The 18,483-nt window shown below is 52.5% G+C and overlaps 6 protein-coding genes across 6 annotated transcripts; 4 read left to right on the plus strand and 2 right to left on the minus strand.

Annotated features, from left to right (window-relative positions):
• Positions 1 to 1,989: 1,989 nt before the first annotated feature.
• J4E79_005880 (uncharacterized protein) lies at positions 1,990 to 2,915 on the plus strand (the record flags this gene model as incomplete). The annotated part of the gene is made up of 2 exons (XM_049354757.1): positions 1,990 to 2,703; positions 2,763 to 2,915. 2 exons carry the CDS (start codon positions 1,990 to 1,992, stop codon positions 2,913 to 2,915), a joined length of 867 nt encoding a protein of 288 aa, XP_049210880.1.
• Positions 2,916 to 2,973: 58 nt separating this feature from the next.
• J4E79_005881 (uncharacterized protein) lies at positions 2,974 to 4,026 on the minus strand (the record flags this gene model as incomplete). Its single annotated transcript, XM_049354758.1, has 1 exon — positions 2,974 to 4,026. The coding sequence occupies one exon, from the start codon at positions 4,024 to 4,026 to the stop codon at positions 2,974 to 2,976; it is 1,053 nt and encodes a 350-aa protein (XP_049210881.1).
• A 1,048-nt stretch (positions 4,027 to 5,074) lies between these two features.
• On the plus strand, positions 5,075 to 5,833 carry J4E79_005882 (uncharacterized protein; the record flags this gene model as incomplete). The annotated part of the gene is made up of 1 exon (XM_049354759.1): positions 5,075 to 5,833. One exon carries the CDS (start codon positions 5,075 to 5,077, stop codon positions 5,831 to 5,833), a length of 759 nt encoding a protein of 252 aa, XP_049210882.1.
• Positions 5,834 to 5,998: 165 nt separating this feature from the next.
• On the minus strand, positions 5,999 to 7,127 carry J4E79_005883 (uncharacterized protein; the record flags this gene model as incomplete). The annotated part of the gene is made up of 3 exons (XM_049354760.1): positions 5,999 to 6,088; positions 6,223 to 6,957; positions 7,062 to 7,127. The coding sequence occupies 3 exons, from the start codon at positions 7,125 to 7,127 to the stop codon at positions 5,999 to 6,001; spliced, it is 891 nt and encodes a 296-aa protein (XP_049210883.1).
• A 911-nt stretch (positions 7,128 to 8,038) lies between these two features.
• J4E79_005884 (uncharacterized protein) lies at positions 8,039 to 12,452 on the plus strand (the record flags this gene model as incomplete). The annotated part of the gene is made up of 5 exons (XM_049354761.1): positions 8,039 to 8,079; positions 8,259 to 8,272; positions 8,320 to 11,297; positions 11,348 to 11,978; positions 12,031 to 12,452. The coding sequence occupies 5 exons, from the start codon at positions 8,039 to 8,041 to the stop codon at positions 12,450 to 12,452; spliced, it is 4,086 nt and encodes a 1,361-aa protein (XP_049210884.1).
• A 3,617-nt stretch (positions 12,453 to 16,069) lies between these two features.
• On the plus strand, positions 16,070 to 18,176 carry J4E79_005885 (uncharacterized protein; the record flags this gene model as incomplete). Its single annotated transcript, XM_049354762.1, has 3 exons — positions 16,070 to 16,435; positions 16,501 to 16,895; positions 16,943 to 18,176. The coding sequence occupies 3 exons, from the start codon at positions 16,070 to 16,072 to the stop codon at positions 18,174 to 18,176; spliced, it is 1,995 nt and encodes a 664-aa protein (XP_049210885.1).
• Between the last annotated feature and the right edge of the window lie 307 nt (positions 18,177 to 18,483).

The following is an 18,483-nucleotide window of genomic DNA, read 5'->3' on the forward strand; positions in this document are numbered from 1 at the left end:
TCGAGTTGAAAAACGGCTGGTAGCGGCCTTTCGCGTAGAACTGCCAATGGAAGTGGTGGTAAGAGTCAGGATTTAGTCTGATAGACTTCTTCTAGAAGTCTTAATAGGCTGCTTATCATCTTAGACTAAGCCTCCGAGAACGCGCTGTAGCCAGTAGTAAGCTTCGTCGTCCGCGTGTGCTGTATACCCCCACGTTCCTGCGTCGTCGCGCATCACGCAGCGATCGGAACCTACCGCCATTCTACTTGGCTGGTCGTTGACCGCTGACGGCAGGACAGTGTTCCACGTTCTTCTTCCGAGCATGAGTGCCAATAGCGGCGAGACTCAGACGCAGGATGCGGACTAGTACACTCGGGGTAGGTGACATTGTTCGAATCTTCGGGATCGCCTCCGCATTGCCGAACACGCGATAAGACAACGACCAGAGTCAGTGGAAAAAGATCCCTGTAGCTGTGAATGACGCATGGAGCGACGGTTGAGGCTTGCGTCGAGGGGTTGAAACAGATCAGGAAATGGTTTGACTGGGTCGTGAGGTAGACAGAAGGGCAAGCAATGTGACAATGACAGAGGAGCTGCAGTTGACGACTCGACCGGGTTAGTGTTTCATGATCTACGCCCCACATTAGCAAAGGAGTGGAAGCGAAGTGTTTCCCGTCTCTGCCACCCAGACGATAGAGTCAGTCGATCATGGCAAATATTGTTGAACTGCACATGTTTTAGCCGCATCGCATGGGTTTCCAGAGGTGGCACAGAAGCGGCCAGATGCTAGACCCTATGAAGTCACCCTGCACGTGCGTGTCGTGTCAGCGTGCATCCCTTCACGGCTCACCGGTGGTACTACAGGCTGCCGAACCACTCGTTCACAAGCTCATGGTCGGACAAGCTTCAAGGCTCCGGCAAAGATCGATCTCTATTCCGATAATGCGATCGGCATCCATCGAAAATCAGTCGTACAAAACTCTTCGGCTAATGTTGGAAAGCTGTCGTGCTACACTCCGTGGAGTTGAGAAACGTAAACCGACTCCTGAGACGCTGCCGGGGTGCCGAACCAAAGGCCAGTCCATCGGTGTGTCGGAGGAACGAGTTAGGCCTGCAACCTGCTATCCTCTTGCAGAAAGCACATACTCTTTACGCGACCCAGAGGTCCAAAAAGGAGGGGGGTCGGGACGTTTCAGGTCCGTGGGCTCGCATGCGCAACGTGGTATTGTAATTATCCATAGTGTCAGGCGCCTATTCGCGTGCGTTCGCCCCACCAGCTTTCGCCAGTCTGCAGCGTCTTCTCCAGATCTTCTTCGGCCCTTCTAGCGCTGACAAAGGGCCCGTCATCTCGGATCCCGTGCAGCTGAGGCCCGCGAAGCCGCCTGGGGTTCGCATGAGAGCTGGGAGCTCGATGCCTGTCTTGCTTCGCATATATGTGTTGAGCGTAAGAGGCGTCAATAACGGCGGTGATCGCTGGGTAAACAGTTGCAGAGTGACAGGAAAGAGCGGCAATTTGCCTAATTATGTGCTGCTACATTGGGTTGATTTGCTGCGTCATATGTCCTTAAGGGGCGGCTGCGAATTGATATTAATATTGCCGTTTTGGGACGAATCTCGTGGTAAGAGGCGCAGGCGCCATTGAGGTTAATTTGGTAGTAAAAAGACCCAGAGAGAAGCGGTGACGATGAAGTAACTCAAAAGTCCGATGGACTGACGATGAAGAAGTTTTATTTCGCTATTCGGTGTAGCTAGGTAGGTGATCTTGCTCCTGACGCGTCATTAGTCTTCGGCCTTGGCGCTTTATGTCCGCTATTTCCAGGTTCACCGGAGTATACTCCTACAGGTATCATCCCGTCCTTGAGGCAACAGCCGCTCAAGATATATAACTATTTCCATTCATTCCGTTGCAAAGGTACTATGCGTACTGCTGCCCTCACAAGATTGTCAAATCTACGTTCTCAATTGCCCCTTCCCAGATCACCTCGGTCCTTCCATACGTCATCAGCAATCATGGCAGGGCTCACCATCAACTCGCAACAGACCATGCCATCAGGCTACAAGATCCCCGTTCTCGGATATGGCGTATACCAAACACCAGCAGACATCGCTTCCGAGGTGGTTGAGCACGCGCTCAAAGTCGGCTATCGCCATGTTGATTCTGCCGTCGCCTACCGGAACGAGCAACCATCTGCGGAAGGCATGAAGAAGTCGGGCATTCCAAGAGAAGAGCTATTCTTCACGACAAAGATCCCTCCGAAAGACATGAGCTACGAGAACTCGAAACAGCACATTGAAAACACCCTCAAGATCACCGGATTCGATTACATCGATCTCTACCTCCTGCACAGTCCCTACGGCGGTAAGGAGAACCGCATCGGTGCGTGGAAAGCGCTCGTTGAGGGTGTGCAGGCAGGCAAGATTCGATCGATTGGCGTTTCGAACTACGGCGTGCATCATCTAGATGAGCTAGAAGCGTGGATCAAAGAAACCGAGGCAAAAGAGGGGAAGGGCAAGGGTGGAGTGCTCAGCGTCAATCAGGTAGAGCTTCACCCGTGGCTCGCGCGTCCAGATATCGTAGACTGGTGCAAGCAGCGAGGTGTGTTATGCGAAGCATACAGTCCAATCGTGCGCGCAACAAAAAACGACGATCCGCTGCTCAAGCCACTCGCGAAGAAGTACAACAAGACGCCTTCGCAGATATTGCTGAGATGGAGTATACAGATGGTGAGCGTGAATGCAATAACTCTTTGCTAGGGAGCAATGGACTGATGTTGCTGTTACAGGGATTCATACCGCTCCCCAAATCCGTAACCAAATCTCGCATCGAGGAGAACGCCCAAATCTATGACTTCGAGCTCACAGCCGAAGAGATGAAGAGCCTGGATACCGGAGTGTATGAGCCCTGCGCATGGGATCCCACCGTCAGTCACGACTAAAGTCGTGAACATATGCATGTATCTACCGAGAAGCCAACGTAGATTCAAGGTTCAGAGCTCATGTCGTTCCACATCGGAAATCCGTGTCCATAGTTTCCAGGGCTTCTACCCGTGGAGTGAGCACGAACATCGGGTAGTGTGGCCACTGATCATCCACCACACACCAGTCTTCCATATCAACATCTGCTTTCGCTTCACATTTTACATGTGCTCTTGGGGTTTCCCAGAGCCAATTCCGTGTCCAGTCACCAATCCAAAAAGTTGCTCTTTCCAGCTCTTGCCCTTGCTTCTTGTCTCGCATGTAATTGAAGATATTCAGCGCATCCTTTTTGTTGAGAAATAGGTATCTGCCGCCTTCTGCCTCTGCGTGCTGTTCTCCGAGGGCGCGGAGCTCTTTGTAACTCCACTCCCGTGGCCCGAGTATGTCTATCCAAAAGTCTGCTTCTCGTAGCGTGGGTATGGAAACGATCTTTCCCAGCGTTTCCAAGGGTGAGCTGCTAGCGTTACGGAAGATGTTTATACTTAGATGCTTGACTTGCTTTGCGCTCTTTCTGATCATCTGAATCTCGTCGTCGAGATCGCCGTCATACCTCCATGGATGATGCTCAGTATCCCAGCGCATCTCAAGACTCTCCAAAGATCCGCCCTGCTGGTTCAGAATATCTTCGAAGAGGACGGTGTCGCGCTTGCCGTTGACAAGAGACAGATGCGTCAGCGTGTTCTTTGGCAAGCCGAGGATGAGTTCGCTGTCTGTCGTGTTCAGCGAGCGCAACGCTCGCGACTGCGAGAGAACCTTCCGCACGCTTTCCGGGACGGTGTCTACAGAAAGCTCCTCGATACGCGTCCAGTTCATTGCGTCAAGCCACAGCTCTGCGTTGGTCTTCTCGCACTGCTCTTTCGATTGAGTGCGCCATCTAAGCCAGCTTCTCCAATGGCCTTTGTAAACCCAATACAATGTGTCCATGAAACATTCCAGCTTGCCTGGCGCTAGACACTTCGGCCCTTTCCAAATTTCGTGATGCTGCCATGTCTCCCACTGATAGCCTTCAACCTTCAAAGATTTGATATCGGGATATTTCTCACCGCCGAAAGGGCTGAGCGGTAGGTTCATCCGGTCGGGCCATGTACTGCAGGACCCGTAGACACCGATGTCGAGGGTGGATATGTTAGGGCAGGTAAGGAGGGCTGAGTGGACGGAGTCCCAGGTTGTGAAGGGTGTGACGTCGTATGGGTAGCGGCCGTCGAGGGACCGGGAATGGTCAGCCTCAATTTTTGCCTCGATGGAAGTGGGACAGGGGTCTTTTGAATCCCATAGCGCTAGCGCAGTTGACAGGATGGAAAAAAGAAAGAATACGTGAGTGTAGAGGCGCATAGTAGCTAATGTGCAGGATGGTCAGTGGCGATGTCAGCAGTGTTGAGTATCGATGCATCATCTAGCTGGAGTCCGCCTGATATAACGTCTGTTCTGCTACAGGATGATTCAAACTATGCGTGATGTTGTTATGTTGTCTTCTTGGAGTTTTTACTGTTGCCTGAACGCGACGGCCTCAACAAGGTTCTTGCACGACTTTCAGGCGTCCAGGACTGCGATTCTTGCGCTGTGGACACATGTGTGATGCTGCTGGTTTCCTGTGGCACGAATCTTAGGGCCCAGTGTGCTTGACACCTTTACAGGCGTTATTCTGCAGCCTGGCTATATACATTTCGTTCTCTTGCAGTTGCGTACGCTCGTAGTGAAAGTTTGGAGGAGTTGAGGAATTGAGATGGATGGCACAAGCGAGTCATCTCGCGATGAGGGACGAGTCATGCAAGAACCGCCTTCACACGCGACGCGACGTGTCTTCTTCGCGTATAAGGTCGCCCATCAAGACGATGACACAGGATTGTGCCGAGGTTATCCGAGACAGAGCATCGAAGTTTATGCAACACGTCGACTACCTAAGTGGAGAGTCGGGTGGGTGTGACGTTGCTGAAGGACAGAAGGCGCCTACGTCATACTGACCTTGCAGCGAAAACCATAAACATATACACCAACCCCTCGTATCGCCCTCTCCTATCTCTCGTACAACACAGCTTGATATCCATTTGACTTCTCGAATATCAAAATCAGAAACGCATAATATCCACCAACCTACACATCCAAATCCAAATCAACCATCATGGCGGCAAACAAGAAAGTCCTCATCGTGCTCTCCGACGCGTCCTCCTTCCCCCTATACAACACCGGCAGCGATGGAAAGACCGTATCGCAAGACTCAGGCTACTTCCTCATGGAGCTAGCGAAGCCTCTCCAAAAGATCCTCGACGCCGGCTACGAAGTCACATTCGCATCACCAGAGGGCAAAGAACCCACACCAGACCCACTCAGCGTATCTCTCGCCGCCTTTGCAGGAAACTACTACGAGAAGCAAAGAGAACTCGACTTGATCGAACGCATGAAGAAAGAGAACGGCTTTTCGCGACCAAAGAAGTTCTCCGAGATCAGCGACGAGGAACTGAAGAACTACGGCGGTGTCTTCATCCCCGGTGGTCACGCTCCTCTGTCAGACTTGGGCGACAACGCGGATCTCGGTCGCATACTCACACACTTCCACAATTTGTCAAAGCCTACTGCGGCCATCTGCCACGGACCTTGGGCTTTCCTAAGTACCAAGTACGGCCCCAGCAAGAAGTTTGAGTACGCTGGCTACAAGATGACGAGCTGGTCGGATGCCGAGGAGAAGTTGATGGAGACGATCTTCCGCGGCGAGATCGACAAGGTTGAGGGCACGCTGAGGAAAGAGGGCGCGGATATGCAGGAGGGTGTTGCTAAGTCTATGGGAAGTATCACTGTAGATAGGGAGCTTGTTACCGGCGACAACCCGATGGCGGCGAATGCGCTGGGGGACAAGTTCTTGGAGATGATGGCGGCAAAGTAAACAAGAACTGGTGGAGCGCCGACGACGATACGGTGCTATGTATGATTAAATGAGCTATGAATTCATACCCAATGACTACGTCGCCTCTTCCCAACCCCAGTGTTGGGCCTCATGCCAAACTCTTCCTTCCTATACCTAACCCTCATTCTCTCCTCCACATCGCCCTCAAAACCTCCCAAGCACTTCTGCGCCCTCCTCATCTTTCTCTCCACCAACCTCCTCAAACCTACCGCCGTCGGTCTTCTTGCGGGTATACTTTGATTACACAGTTCAAATATCCGGGTCAAATCCCTCGTATAGTTGGGCTCATCCATCGTGGACGCCAGCACGGGAAGAGTATGCTTAAAAAAGCGACTTTGTGATGGATCTGAATGTATAGTATTAGTGACAGCCCCGTGCCAAAGGCCTTGAGCCTTGTGGGGACCGAGAAAACTGTGCATCATCTCCCAGAGTACGGTGCCCAGAGACCAGATGTCTGTTTTGCAGGAGAGCGGCTGCTTTTGAAAGTAGCCAAAGCCTCGGGAGTCGGGGTCTAGGGTGTGCAGGTCGATGTTGTTTTCCGGAGCAGCGTAGCCTCGGGTGAACAAGTGGTACTTCTTGGTGTACTCCTCATATCCAAAGAGCTCGAGCATATCATCGAGGTCTGCTAGCACAGGTCGCGGGAAAGAAGTGAAGGGTTCTTGAGGTTCCATGAGGAAGATGTTGCTGGGCTTGATGTCGCGATGCACTTTTGGTATCCACCCAAAGGCTTTTGCTGCATCGTCCGTACCTGGTGTGTACGTCAATCCGGTTGTGAGATTGTAGATTGCTTCTGAGATTGTGATGAGAGTGATCCAAAACATGGGTTCAGGAATCTGGTCGTCGGTATTCTGCTGCCATTTTTCCGCACTGTATTCTTCGATGATGTTGGAAAGTGTGCCTGCAGAGCAATAGTCCATATACCTTTTCACCTCGTACCTGTGTTTGGAGGTGGGACCGAGATGCTCGCCATGGTCATGACACGACCAGAATCTATGTTTCAGTACTGCGCCGGAATCGGGAAGGGTGTCGATGACACGGCAAACTGCCTGTCGCTCGTTGAAGATGATTCTGTCATCTGTTGTGACCTTCTTGAGTACAAAGCGCTAGATCCATGTTAACACGTATCGGCGACAGAAAATTGAATGTCGATACTCACGTCGTGTATGGTGTTGGTCTCATCTAGTGCAATGTACAAACGTATAATTACATGTTTGTCATCATCGCTTTCGTCAGAAAGGGTCTGTAAAAGCTGATACCGGAGATCTGAGGCCATGTTTACTATTCTACATTGAACCTTTTGCTGATGTTAAGGATCGTCGTAGCAGTTTGCTATGGTCGACTGCTCTGATGTTGGAGACATCCTGCGGAAAGTGCTCCTAGATCGGTGTACAGCTAATTTCTTGTATAAAGGAAACAATCGAAGTCAAACAAAGGCATCTTTGATATGCTGCGCCGTCGTGGTTTGCCAAAGCTCTTTGTCCTGAATAGCAGTAGAAAAAGCGATGTATGACGTCATCAAGCATGACGGTCGGATCTCATTGGCATGAGAAGAGCACGGCGTCTAGTCTCCGCGTGTGTGCGCCCGGCGTCAGTAGTTCTCTCCGCAATATCGAGCGCCATTGCTGTTGAATAGAAGATCGTGATGATGTATATGAGGAGGACGGGTGTGATGGATGCTTCGCGACCTTGTCGGAAGCACCTAAGCGAAGCGCGTCGCCCCCGGTCCACGCGCCGAGCATCCTCGTCCACTTTTCGCGTCAAACATCATTCGGTGATAACAGCGGCTTCGCAGCACCGAGGCAGAGGCAGATAGTCCAAGATAACACGACTGCAATTAGCTCTCACCGACCCCGCATCCAAACGATAGCGAACACCGATCATCCTCAACATTCCAATCATCGCCAGTGCCGTAATTGCGGCATCCATTAGACGCCTTCCCCAAGCGCAATGGTGACTGCCACTATGGGCAGGGCGCAGTGTCTGACAGCGGCAATGGAGCCTCTGATAGCACGAACGATATTGTATTTGACAATGCTCGGCGCGGCCTCGGCGCATTAGCAGCAGCTCCAAAAAAGCATGGTTATAGCATGACGCAGGGCCATCCGGTAACCCATCATCCAGTCCTCGTTGTAAGCCTGGGATAGACTCAACCTCATCGCTGAACCGCGATTCGGCTACGACACCATGGCCACGCCTGGTTACAGACTCGGCGTTGATGTTGGAGGGTAAGTAATGATCGCCTCAATTTTCTCATGGACCGGTGGGAGGCCTGGACGCCCACCCGCTAGCTTCTTCCTGGCCCCGGCGGCGAACATGCAGAACTTCCCCGAATCCACAGCTGCCAGCACCTCGCGGCTTGTCTGAACACGGCCCACATCAAGGAGCGCGGCTAACACGATCCCAGAACCTTCACCGACGGTACGGCCCTTTTCCACAAAGTAGCTTCATCTTTTAATCGAGTCTAGTCTGCGTCATTACCCCGAACGGCGAAGCGGTACGCACAAAAGTGCCGACCAACACGACAGATCAGTCTATTGGTGTGCAAGACGGAGTGCAACAGGCACGCAAAATCCTGAAAGAGAAGTACAACTGGGACGGCAGGTTTGAGTACATACACCATGGCACAACCACAGGTACCAATGCGGTGCTTGAAGGGAAAGGCGCCAAATGCGGTCTCATCGTCACCAAGGGTCACAAGGACATACTGTCCACACGGCGAAGCCAGATACCAGGCGGATTAGGCTCGTGGATGCACTACGAACAGCCCGACCCTCTCGTGCCTCTCGAGAGGACTGTAGAAGTCAAAGAGCGTATCAAGATTGACGGTGAAGTCTTCTACGAGCTGGATGAGGATGAATTACGAAAGGACTTGCAGGATCTGAAGAGACAACAACTGCAAGCAATTGCCGTATCGCTGATCAATTCCTTCGCCAATAGCGCGCATGAAGAACGCATCAGGGCCATATTGAGCAGCGAGTTTGGGCCAAATGTTGAGATCGTCACTTCTACAGATGTCCTGCCGGAAATCCAAGAATACGAGCGCACTGTTACGACAGCCGCCAACGCCATCGTCAAACCGGTGGTAAAGACTTATATGCAGAACCTACAAAAGAAGCTCGAGAAAGACACAGACACGATCCGCATCTTGAAATCCGATGGCGACCTGACTTCAACCCACCTTGCTGGCGAGACACCGGTGCGCATCCTCATGAGTGGGCCAGCTGGTGGCGTCAAGGCTGTTTCTCATCTTGTCGCGAAGAACACGCCCTACAAGAATCTCATTACGTTCGACATGGGTGGAACCTCCACTGACTGCGCTCTACTTCCGGGAAGCGATGCCATTATTCGACGAGAGACTGCGATCGGTCACCTATCAGTACGAGCACCCAGCGTGGATGTTAATACTGTAGGAGCCGGTGGTGGCTCTATCGCGATATTCAATGACTTCACAAAGACTCTACGTGTTGGACCTGAGTCTAGCGGCGCCACACCTGGACCTGCAGCTTACGGAAAAGGTGGCACTCAAGCGACTGTGACCGATGCAAATTTGGCATTAGGTCGCCTTCCGTCGAAACTACTCGGTGGAAAGTTTCAACTGGATGTCGCCGCATCTACAGCTGCAGTCGAATCGATCGCTAAGCAAATGGGTCTTGATACAGCTTCCGCAGCTGAGGGCATTATCGACCTGGTAAATGAATCCATGCATGGTGCTCTGCGGTTGGTGTCTGTCGAGCAAGGCTACGATCCACGCGATTTTGCATTGGTCGCTCTCGGTGGTGCTGGTCCACTTCATGGTAACGCCCTTGGCCAGCTTCTTGGTTCCTGGCCTGTTATCGTCCCTCCTTCTCCCGGTGTGCTATGCGCGCAAGGTGATGCTATTACGAAGATGTCGCACGAGCAGAGTTGCACGTACATTCGCGCATTCTCCGAGATAACCGAGGAAGAGCTCAAAGAGACGTTATTGAATCTCAAGTCCGGCGGTGTAGGAACGATGAAGACCTCGCTTGCAGACGAAAACGCTGCTCTGCATGTCGTGTACCAAGCAGATATGCGTTACAAGGGCCAAGCCATGACACTTACTGTGGATCTGACTTCCGACGAGTTCAATAACTCCCAAGAGCTGGTGAATATATTCCGTTCCAAGTTCAACGAGGCCCACCAACATCAATTCGGCTTCTCACATGCGCATGCTGAGATGGAGACAATGCGCTTGCGTGCTAAAGTCATTGACGCTTCCGAAGAGGTGGCTTTCAAGCCCCTGGAAGATGCTCGTACTTCTGAACCTTGCGAAGACGCCATCACAGCTAAACAGGTCATCGTCTGGGATGGGAAGAAGGTCGAGGCAACTTTCTGGGATCGGTCCAAGATCGGAGGAGCTGGCAAAATCATACATGGTCCAGCGGTTGTTACTGAGATGGACTCGAACACCCTCATCCTTCCTGGATACTACGGAAAGATCGACTCCATGGGCAACATACTCATCTGGCCAACCGAGAAAAAGGAACACGGAAAGATCGCGCATACCAAAGAGTCGGCTCAAGAATTGATCAAAGAGCAGCCCATCATCGCTACTCTGATCGCCTCCGCACTGGGTTCTATCAGACGAGAAATGGATGCTCTTCTGCTTCGTTGCGCTATGAGCCCGGCGATTCGGGAACAACAAGACGAATTCAATGTCATCACCAACAGACGTGGCCAAATGCTAGTCGGTCAATTTGGGTCTTTCATACAGCAGTTTCTGGACGGTTGGAAAGGCACAGTCGAAGAAGGCGACGTGTTCGTCACAAATGATGTATACCAAACCGACGGCGCCGTATCGCATCTTAACGACGTTCTCGTTGTACTCCCCATTTACTACGAGCACAACCTCATAGGTTGGGCAGCAAATTTCGGCCACATAACTGATATGCAAGGAAAAGTACCAGGTTCTATGAGCATCAACGCCAGCACCATCTACGAGGACGGCCTTCAAGTACCTATTGTGAAGCTCTATACAAAGGGTGTTTACAATGAAACTCTCGCGACGGTACTCTTCCGCAATTCCCGTACACCAGACTGGTTTCAAAGTGACCTTATGGCGCTTGTTACCGCTTGCCGCACAGCTGCTACGCGTGTCACCGAACTATGCAGGCGCTACAGTCTGGAGGTATACGAAGCAGCTGCGGATTACCTACTGGAGCAGAACAAGCTTGCCATTAGCAGGATCATCAATGACAAGATCAGCGATGAGGTGTCAAGCTTCACTGATTTCATCGACGACGATGGTCAAGGAGTTGGTCCATATGCCATCACTTGTTCCATGAAGAAGGAGAACGGGAAGCTTATTTTCGATTGGGATGGCACTTCGCCGCAGTCAAACAGCTCGATGAACTTCTATCTGTCTGTCACGTTATTAAAGATGTTCATCGGCTACCATTTGCTCGCCATCTACGATCCGTACGCTGTAAGTAAATCAAGCGCCAGAATATGACGAAACGTAACTAATTCTGGTAGGTGGTGAACGATGGATTCCATGAATTGCTAGATATCAAGATCCCGGCCGGTACCATCCTTCGCCCCGTGCGTCCAGCAGCCGTCAGTTGCCGCACTCATCTCCTCGGTCGGATCATGGACGTTTTGCAAGCGCTATTCGGCCAACAAAACCCCGCCTACCGTTGTGCAGCAGGTTTCTCCGACTCACCATATCTCTTCTACTCTGGTTTCAAGCCCGATGGCGAATTTTACTTGCTCTTCCAAATCGGGTTCGGTGGCGTGCCTGCGCGACCAATCGGCGACGGACCAGATTGTCACTGTCTCTTCCCAGCTATCAAGTCCATCCCAGCTGAGAACATCGAGCTCTACTACCCCGTCGTCATCGAAGCCAACGAGGCATTGCCAGATTCTGGTGGCGCTGGTTTCTACCGCGGTGGTAATGCACAGAGGACGTTGTACAGATGGCTATGCGAAGGCGACGTCAGCACGCACGACGACCGATGGTTGACTAAGGCTTGGGGCGTCAACGGCGGAAGGCCTGGAAGCAGATCGAGAAAGGTTGTCTACCGAAACAACAGCTACGGTACACCGGCCGAGAAGGACAACATGGAATTCTGTCAATCGAAGCAAGATTTCATACATGTCTACCCAGGTAAGTTGCACTCATTGTTCGCGTGCGTGGACTACAAAACTAACACCCCCAGGCGACGTACTAGAATGGATAACCTGGGGCGGTGGCGGTCTCGGCGACCCCTTGACCCGCCCACCCGAACGCGTAGCCCAAGAAGTCCACCGCCGCCTCGTCACCCCCGAAGGTGCCGCAGAAAACTACGGTGTTGTCGTCGACCCGCACAACTTCACATTCGATAAATTCGCCACGTCTACTCTTCGCAGCAAGAAACGTGAGGCGCGTGCCAAGGAAGGCGGCTATAGCACCGACAACACCATTGACCGCGGTGGCACACTAAGTGAGCTGATGCGCAAGTGTGAGGAGGAGACGGGACTGAAGGCTCCGGTGCCGCAGTGGGAGAAGAGGATTTATGGCCCACATGCTGGGTTGGAGTATGTGAGGGCGTGGTATGAGACTATGAAGAAGGAAGGCATGGAGAGGTGGGATCGGGATTAGAACTGGAGCTCTTGTCACATGATCTCGTATTCTGTGTGGAACGGATGGACTCCAGAGTAGTGCACCTAGGTATTGCTATTCTGTCAATTGCTTACAATTTATTGGTATTCTGCGTGTCAATTGTACGCGTGACGCCGTTGGTGCCCGCATAATATGCTCAAGATCCATTGCAGCCTAGCGCTTACCGCACGAGTTAACGGAGATGCAGGCATGATCGCAGCCTGGTTCTTGTCAGCTTTGCTTCAAACATCATCCGAGCTCATGAACATTGCTCGACGGGGTCGGCCCTCGCTACGACACTTTCGGATGTGATGTAAAGCAGAAAATATCGAGGTCCGCCACCTAGACACTCGCACCAGCTCTTCAACCTTCCTCTGTTTACCCCAGCTCGAAACCAAGCGCACACCAGCACAGCCAGACAGCGACTTGAGAGTGTTAGAATGGCAGCAGCAGCAATGATTCTGATCAAGGCCCCTTTTGCCAATACTTTGCAAGTCTGCCACCGCATTCGCGCAGTCTATGTATCCTGTCATCATGCCGTTCGAGCTCCGCAAAAGCGAGATCTTTACCATCAAGCAGCAAAAAAAGGTATATACGAACCCATCGATTGGATGTGGGAGGACCAGATTCGCGTGCTCAAACTCCAGCCTGGACGATGGGACGATCCCATATCGTGCAGGATAAAAGTTGTTTCCCTCGATCAATTGTTCAAACCTCGGTACGATACTCTGTCATACACATGGGGCAAACCAGGCAGCAAAAGTTCCATAAGTGTCAATGGTCAAACCATCGATGTATCCACAAACCTCTTCATGGCTCTGAGGGCGCTTCGCCGACGATTCTTCACAATCACTATCTGGGCTGACGCGCTTTGCATAGACCAGGGAAATAACGATGAGAAGAGCAAGCAAGTGGCCTTGATGGGAAAAATCTACAAACACGGAAGGCGAACGTGGGTATCACTTGGATGCCCGGACGAAAGTTGGGCTGACGGTAGCTGGTCGCCACCATTCCGCCTACCAGAGAGCGCACCGGTATGCAGTCGCCTCATTCGAGGCGCGTGGAGATATTGGTGGCATAATCTTGTTCTCCGGCGGTCGCTTCGATCTAGAAGAGGCGTAAGCCATATCGCCGACGCAGTCCGGGTTATGAGGCCAACACGCTTACCCAACAATTCCGACGATCTGGATCGCCTGCACCAGCATAAAAAAACAGCCACATCTATGCTCACATGGCTAACTACCCACGACTACTGGTCCAGAGTGTGGATCGTACAAGAAATCGCGCTCTCACGAGTCGATCCCATCTGTCTCTTCGGCCGCCATCAAATTCCTCTGCTCTCGCTGGGTAGCGTCCTTAGAGACTGTACGGCGCCAGACCCACAGGCAGTACCTTGTCCGGCAATGATTGAGGAAGCCTCATATCGCGCCCAGGAGATATGTATGCGAAGATACGAGCCCCTTCAGACGCCCACAGTGGGTGTAGCAAGCACCATGGAGCTCTTACGAGCGTTACAATTCGCTAGTTACAGGAACGCCAGCGATCCACGGGATCACATCTATGGGCTTCGTAGTCTAATTCCGGCAATTGATCAGACATGGATAAAACCAGACTACATTCTGACTACACGGGAACTCTACGCAGATGTTACTAGATTACTACTAGAGAGGAAGTGGTCCGTCAGCCTTCTCTGTTGTGCAGTAGGAATGGGCCACCAGCAAAACGGACACAACCTACCCTCCTGGAGCCTCGACTTCCGCAAACCGATGCCACGGCTCCCGTGTTCAAGCGACATTCTCGGTGTTCAAGAACAGGAAAACATTGACAACAAGAGTACGGACAGACTCCACATTCTCCGTCTCTGGGGCGAAAGTCAAGGGGAAACCATCACTCGATTCATCGCCCCAAAAGACTACTACGAGTTTGGACACATGTCTAACCCGGAGACGTCTCGTCACGTTTCCGAATTTCTGCAAAGCAACATTTTTGAACCGGACGAAAGATGCAGACGTGATACGGATGCTCGTACGGAAATTCAAGAGCAATACGCGGTCTTCAGCACTGATCAAGGAAGGATTGGGAAGTGTTCCAATCGTGTGAGGCAAGGGGATGAGATATGGAGTTTCGAGGGATCAGTAATCGCATTTGTACTAAGACCGTTGGCTGAATCTGGAGAACCGGAGGATGTTGTGAGAGATAGGTATAATTGGGATAGGTATAGATTGGTTGGTGCGTGTAAGTTTTTGGGTGAAGTCGAGAATACATGGGGTCCACCGGAGCGGTCGAGGAGGATGATTGGGCTCGTATAGGAGATGACATCGTTCACAAAGCCCACAACAGAAGTTATGCGAAGAGACTCGTCAGGCTCGAGCTTGAGAGATGGAAGGGCGGACGACTCGTGCCGTTTTCGCCTATCACTGAAGACACGCGCACATGGCGCGTGGGGTGCGCCTGCGCAGTCGAGGCAGACAGCGTTGAGAGGTCCTGAGATAACGATGGCGCAACTCTCTAGGCTACATCTCTTGCGCAAAAGTAGGGCCTCTCTTGAGTTTCTCCTCATTCGTCGCAGTCGAGATATTGAATCGTGCAGGTGGAGAGTCATTCTTATCGTGGAGATAAGGGGCCCTACACTAAAATAGCTCCCTTGGCATGCTTCATCTCGTGCTTACTTCCTCCAACCATAACTCCTCAACTGCATTTCGCCATCTCGAGAAGGCTCCCGCAATACCCTGCGTCTTCGTCGCAGCCACATGCGCCGTTATGTTGCACGCTCGATCGCCTCTGGGCAGCGATCGTAATTCCACGGAGCGGGCCTCGAAAGCCACAACACGGACCCGCTACAGCGAAAGAGGCAGGCGACCAATGCGCCCAGCCTGACTATCTTTTCCACTACAGCTGCGGCTACACCGAAGTGTCTAATTAGTCCTTTCGTCATGCGCCTATCCGGAGTCAGAGGACCTCGCTGCGAGACAAGTCTGCTGCCGGTACATTCTCGTGTTCGTTGGCAGTCTGCAATAGCCGCTTCCTACGGGTTCCTGCAGGCAAAACAAAAGTAGCGACGCGTATTCCCTTCCTCCTCACGGGCAAGGCGACGGCACGCTACTTCAGGGGCTCCGCCGCCGTTGTCGTCCGATACCGCAAAGGTACTTTTGCCTTCTCCATGTGAACGCATGAAACATTCGTGATCTCCCGGCCCATGGCTCTATCCGGAAGGTCAGGATCGTCGCCTCGGGCACACAATGCACGATATAATGCCCAGACCAATATAACAGGGCCTCCGAAGCTTGCCTGCCTATTTCACAGTGTCGCCAAGCCTCCGCTCTGCTGTCTCCTACCATCGCGCCGGTCGACTACGCGTGCAGCCAGTCCGAGAAAGGCAGCCGGTGATCGTTCCCTTGTCGCGTGGACGGCCTACTAATCGTACGCGCCTGGTGTTGCATCAACCATTCGCTCCGTATTCTCAAAAGGGTCAGGACCGAGTGTGGAGAGTCGTTCGGGGGGTAGATGTGGCGAGGCAGCTGTTCATGTATAAGAGGAGTGGTATACTGTTTCAAAGCATTACTTTTGAGCACATCACCTGTCTCTAGTCTCTCATTTCTACTTCACTCGTTCCCACGATGCGTTCCGTACTTCTCGCGTCGCTGGCATCGCTGTCTGCCATCAGCGTCTATGGCCACCCCCACGCTTCATGGCAAGGCCGCAGCACACTTACTCGCCGCGCTGTCGACTTGGACTCGTACCGCATGAAGCATGCTGCCGCCTACAAGAACGTGGCCGAAGTTGTGGCTGATCCCAACATCAACACACTTACGAAGCGTGCTAGTGCGGAGGACGTTGCTACCGACCTGGTCAAGGCTACGATCCCAGATGCTACCTTCCGTCTTGTCAAGGACTCGTACGTCGGCGACAACGGAGTAGCCCACTTCTACTTCAAGCAAACCGCCAACGGTCTTGACATCGATACCGCGGACTTCAATGTCAACGTAAGTCAACAACCTCTCAAAACCGTATACTCTCTATGTTGGCAATCGTGCTAATACCCCCACAGGTCGGTCGTGATGGCAATGTTTTCTCTTTCGGAAACTCATTCTACAAGGGTGCTATCCCAGCGCCGCCAAGTCTGAGCAAACGTGACAGCGCGGCACCCGCCAATGCGCTCAAGTCCGCTATCAACGTTCTTGGACTCCCAGTTTCTGCGGAGGAGGCTATCGCTGAGGCGAAGGAGGCTACCGAGACTTACGCTATCAAGAAGACTACCGGATGTGTCAGCGAGCCAGAAGCACGCCTTGTCTACCTCGTAGATGAGGAGGGCAAGCTCGCTCTTACCTGGAGAATTGAGACTGATGTCATGAGCAACTGGCTCTTGTCTTACGTCGACGCGGAAGATGGCGAGAAGGTGCACGCCGTTGTTGACTACTCTGCCGATGCTGAGTACAAGGTTTAGTAAGTAGCCACGACTACTATATATGATTATATCTAACAACTTCTAGCCCCTGGGGTATCAACGACCCATTTGAGGGTGACCGCAAGCTTGTCGAGGATGACTTCTCTCCCGCTGCTAGTGAATTTGGTTACCACAACGATGGCAAGCAAACTTTCAAGACGACCCGTGGAAACAACGGTATTGCCCACACCAACTGGGAGAATGTCAATAGCGGTTTCCTCAACCTTCCCCGTCCCCAGAGCGAGGATCTGGTCTTCGACTACCCGTTCTCTCTCAACGACACCGACTGGATGGGATATGCCAACGCCTCCATTACCCAGCTCTTCTACACCGCCAACAAGTACCACGATGTTCTGCACACGCTAGGTTTCAACGAAAAGGCCGGAAACTTCGAGATCAACAACAACGGCGCTGGTGGTGCCGGTCAAGATTTCGTCTACCTGAACGCTCAAGATGGCTCCGGCAAGAACAACGCCAACTTCGCCACACCTCCTGACGGCCAACCCGCACGTATGCGCATGTACATCTGGAACACAACAACCCCCTACCGCGACAGCAGCTTCGACGCCGGAGTTGTCATCCATGAGTACACCCACGGCCTTTCCAACCGTCTGACCGGTGGTCCTCTGAACGCCGGATGCCTTTCTCTGCTCGAATCCGGCGGCATGGGCGAAGGCTGGAGCGACTTCTACGCGACCGCCATCCGCCTCAAGGCCGGCGACACCCGCAAGACCGAGTACCCCATGGGCGACTGGATCAGCGGACGTCCTCTCGGAATCAGAAACTACCTCTACTCGACCGATCTCAACAAGAACCCCCAGGTCTACTCCGACGCCGATCTCTACGAGAAAGTCCACCCCATCGGCAACATCTGGGCATCCATGCTCTACGAAGTCCTCTGGAACCTCATCGACAAGTACGGCAAGAACGACGACTGGCTCCCCAAGCTCGACAGCAAGGGCATCCCGTCTGACGGCAAGTACCTCGCTATGAAGATCGTCATGGACGGTATGGCGCTGCAGCCCTGCAACCCCACTTTCGTCTCTGCTCGCGACGCGATTGTCGACGCCGACAAGGCGCTCACAGGCGGTGAGAACGTATGCGAGATCTGGAGCGGATTCGCAAAGCGTGGTCTTGGTGAAGGTGCGGTCTACGCTCCTACCGGCCGCACGAACAGTTTCGATATCCCCGAGGGAGTCTGCGGTGGCGGCAACTCGACCAAGGCGACGAAGATGAAGATGCATAAGAGGAGGGTTCAGCCTGTTGAGCTGAAGTACTAGACGCATGGGGTTTGAGCATGGAGTGGAGTTTTGCATGGGATGTGGCGATTGTTGTTGTTGATGAGTGTATGATGATACCTGCATTGGGCGGCGTTTTAGAGGGGCATATACTGCTTCCTGTTTTCTTAATGAATAATCATTACCTTCCATCAGACCTCCCTTCCTGTTGACTCGATCGTCTGATACTATGCCGCTCTTAACACAATGACATTTAGTTCAGTCCACGTCTCGCAACGCATACAATCTTAACTGTAGTTTGACTGATTAAGAGGTTTTCGCATTCACCAGAGACGTAGAGCTGCCCGCG

This window comes from Alternaria viburni (assembly GCF_023758015.1).
Source record: "Alternaria viburni strain BMP 2772 chromosome Unknown scaffold_11, whole genome shotgun sequence".
NCBI lineage: Eukaryota > Fungi > Ascomycota > Dothideomycetes > Pleosporales > Pleosporaceae > Alternaria > Alternaria viburni.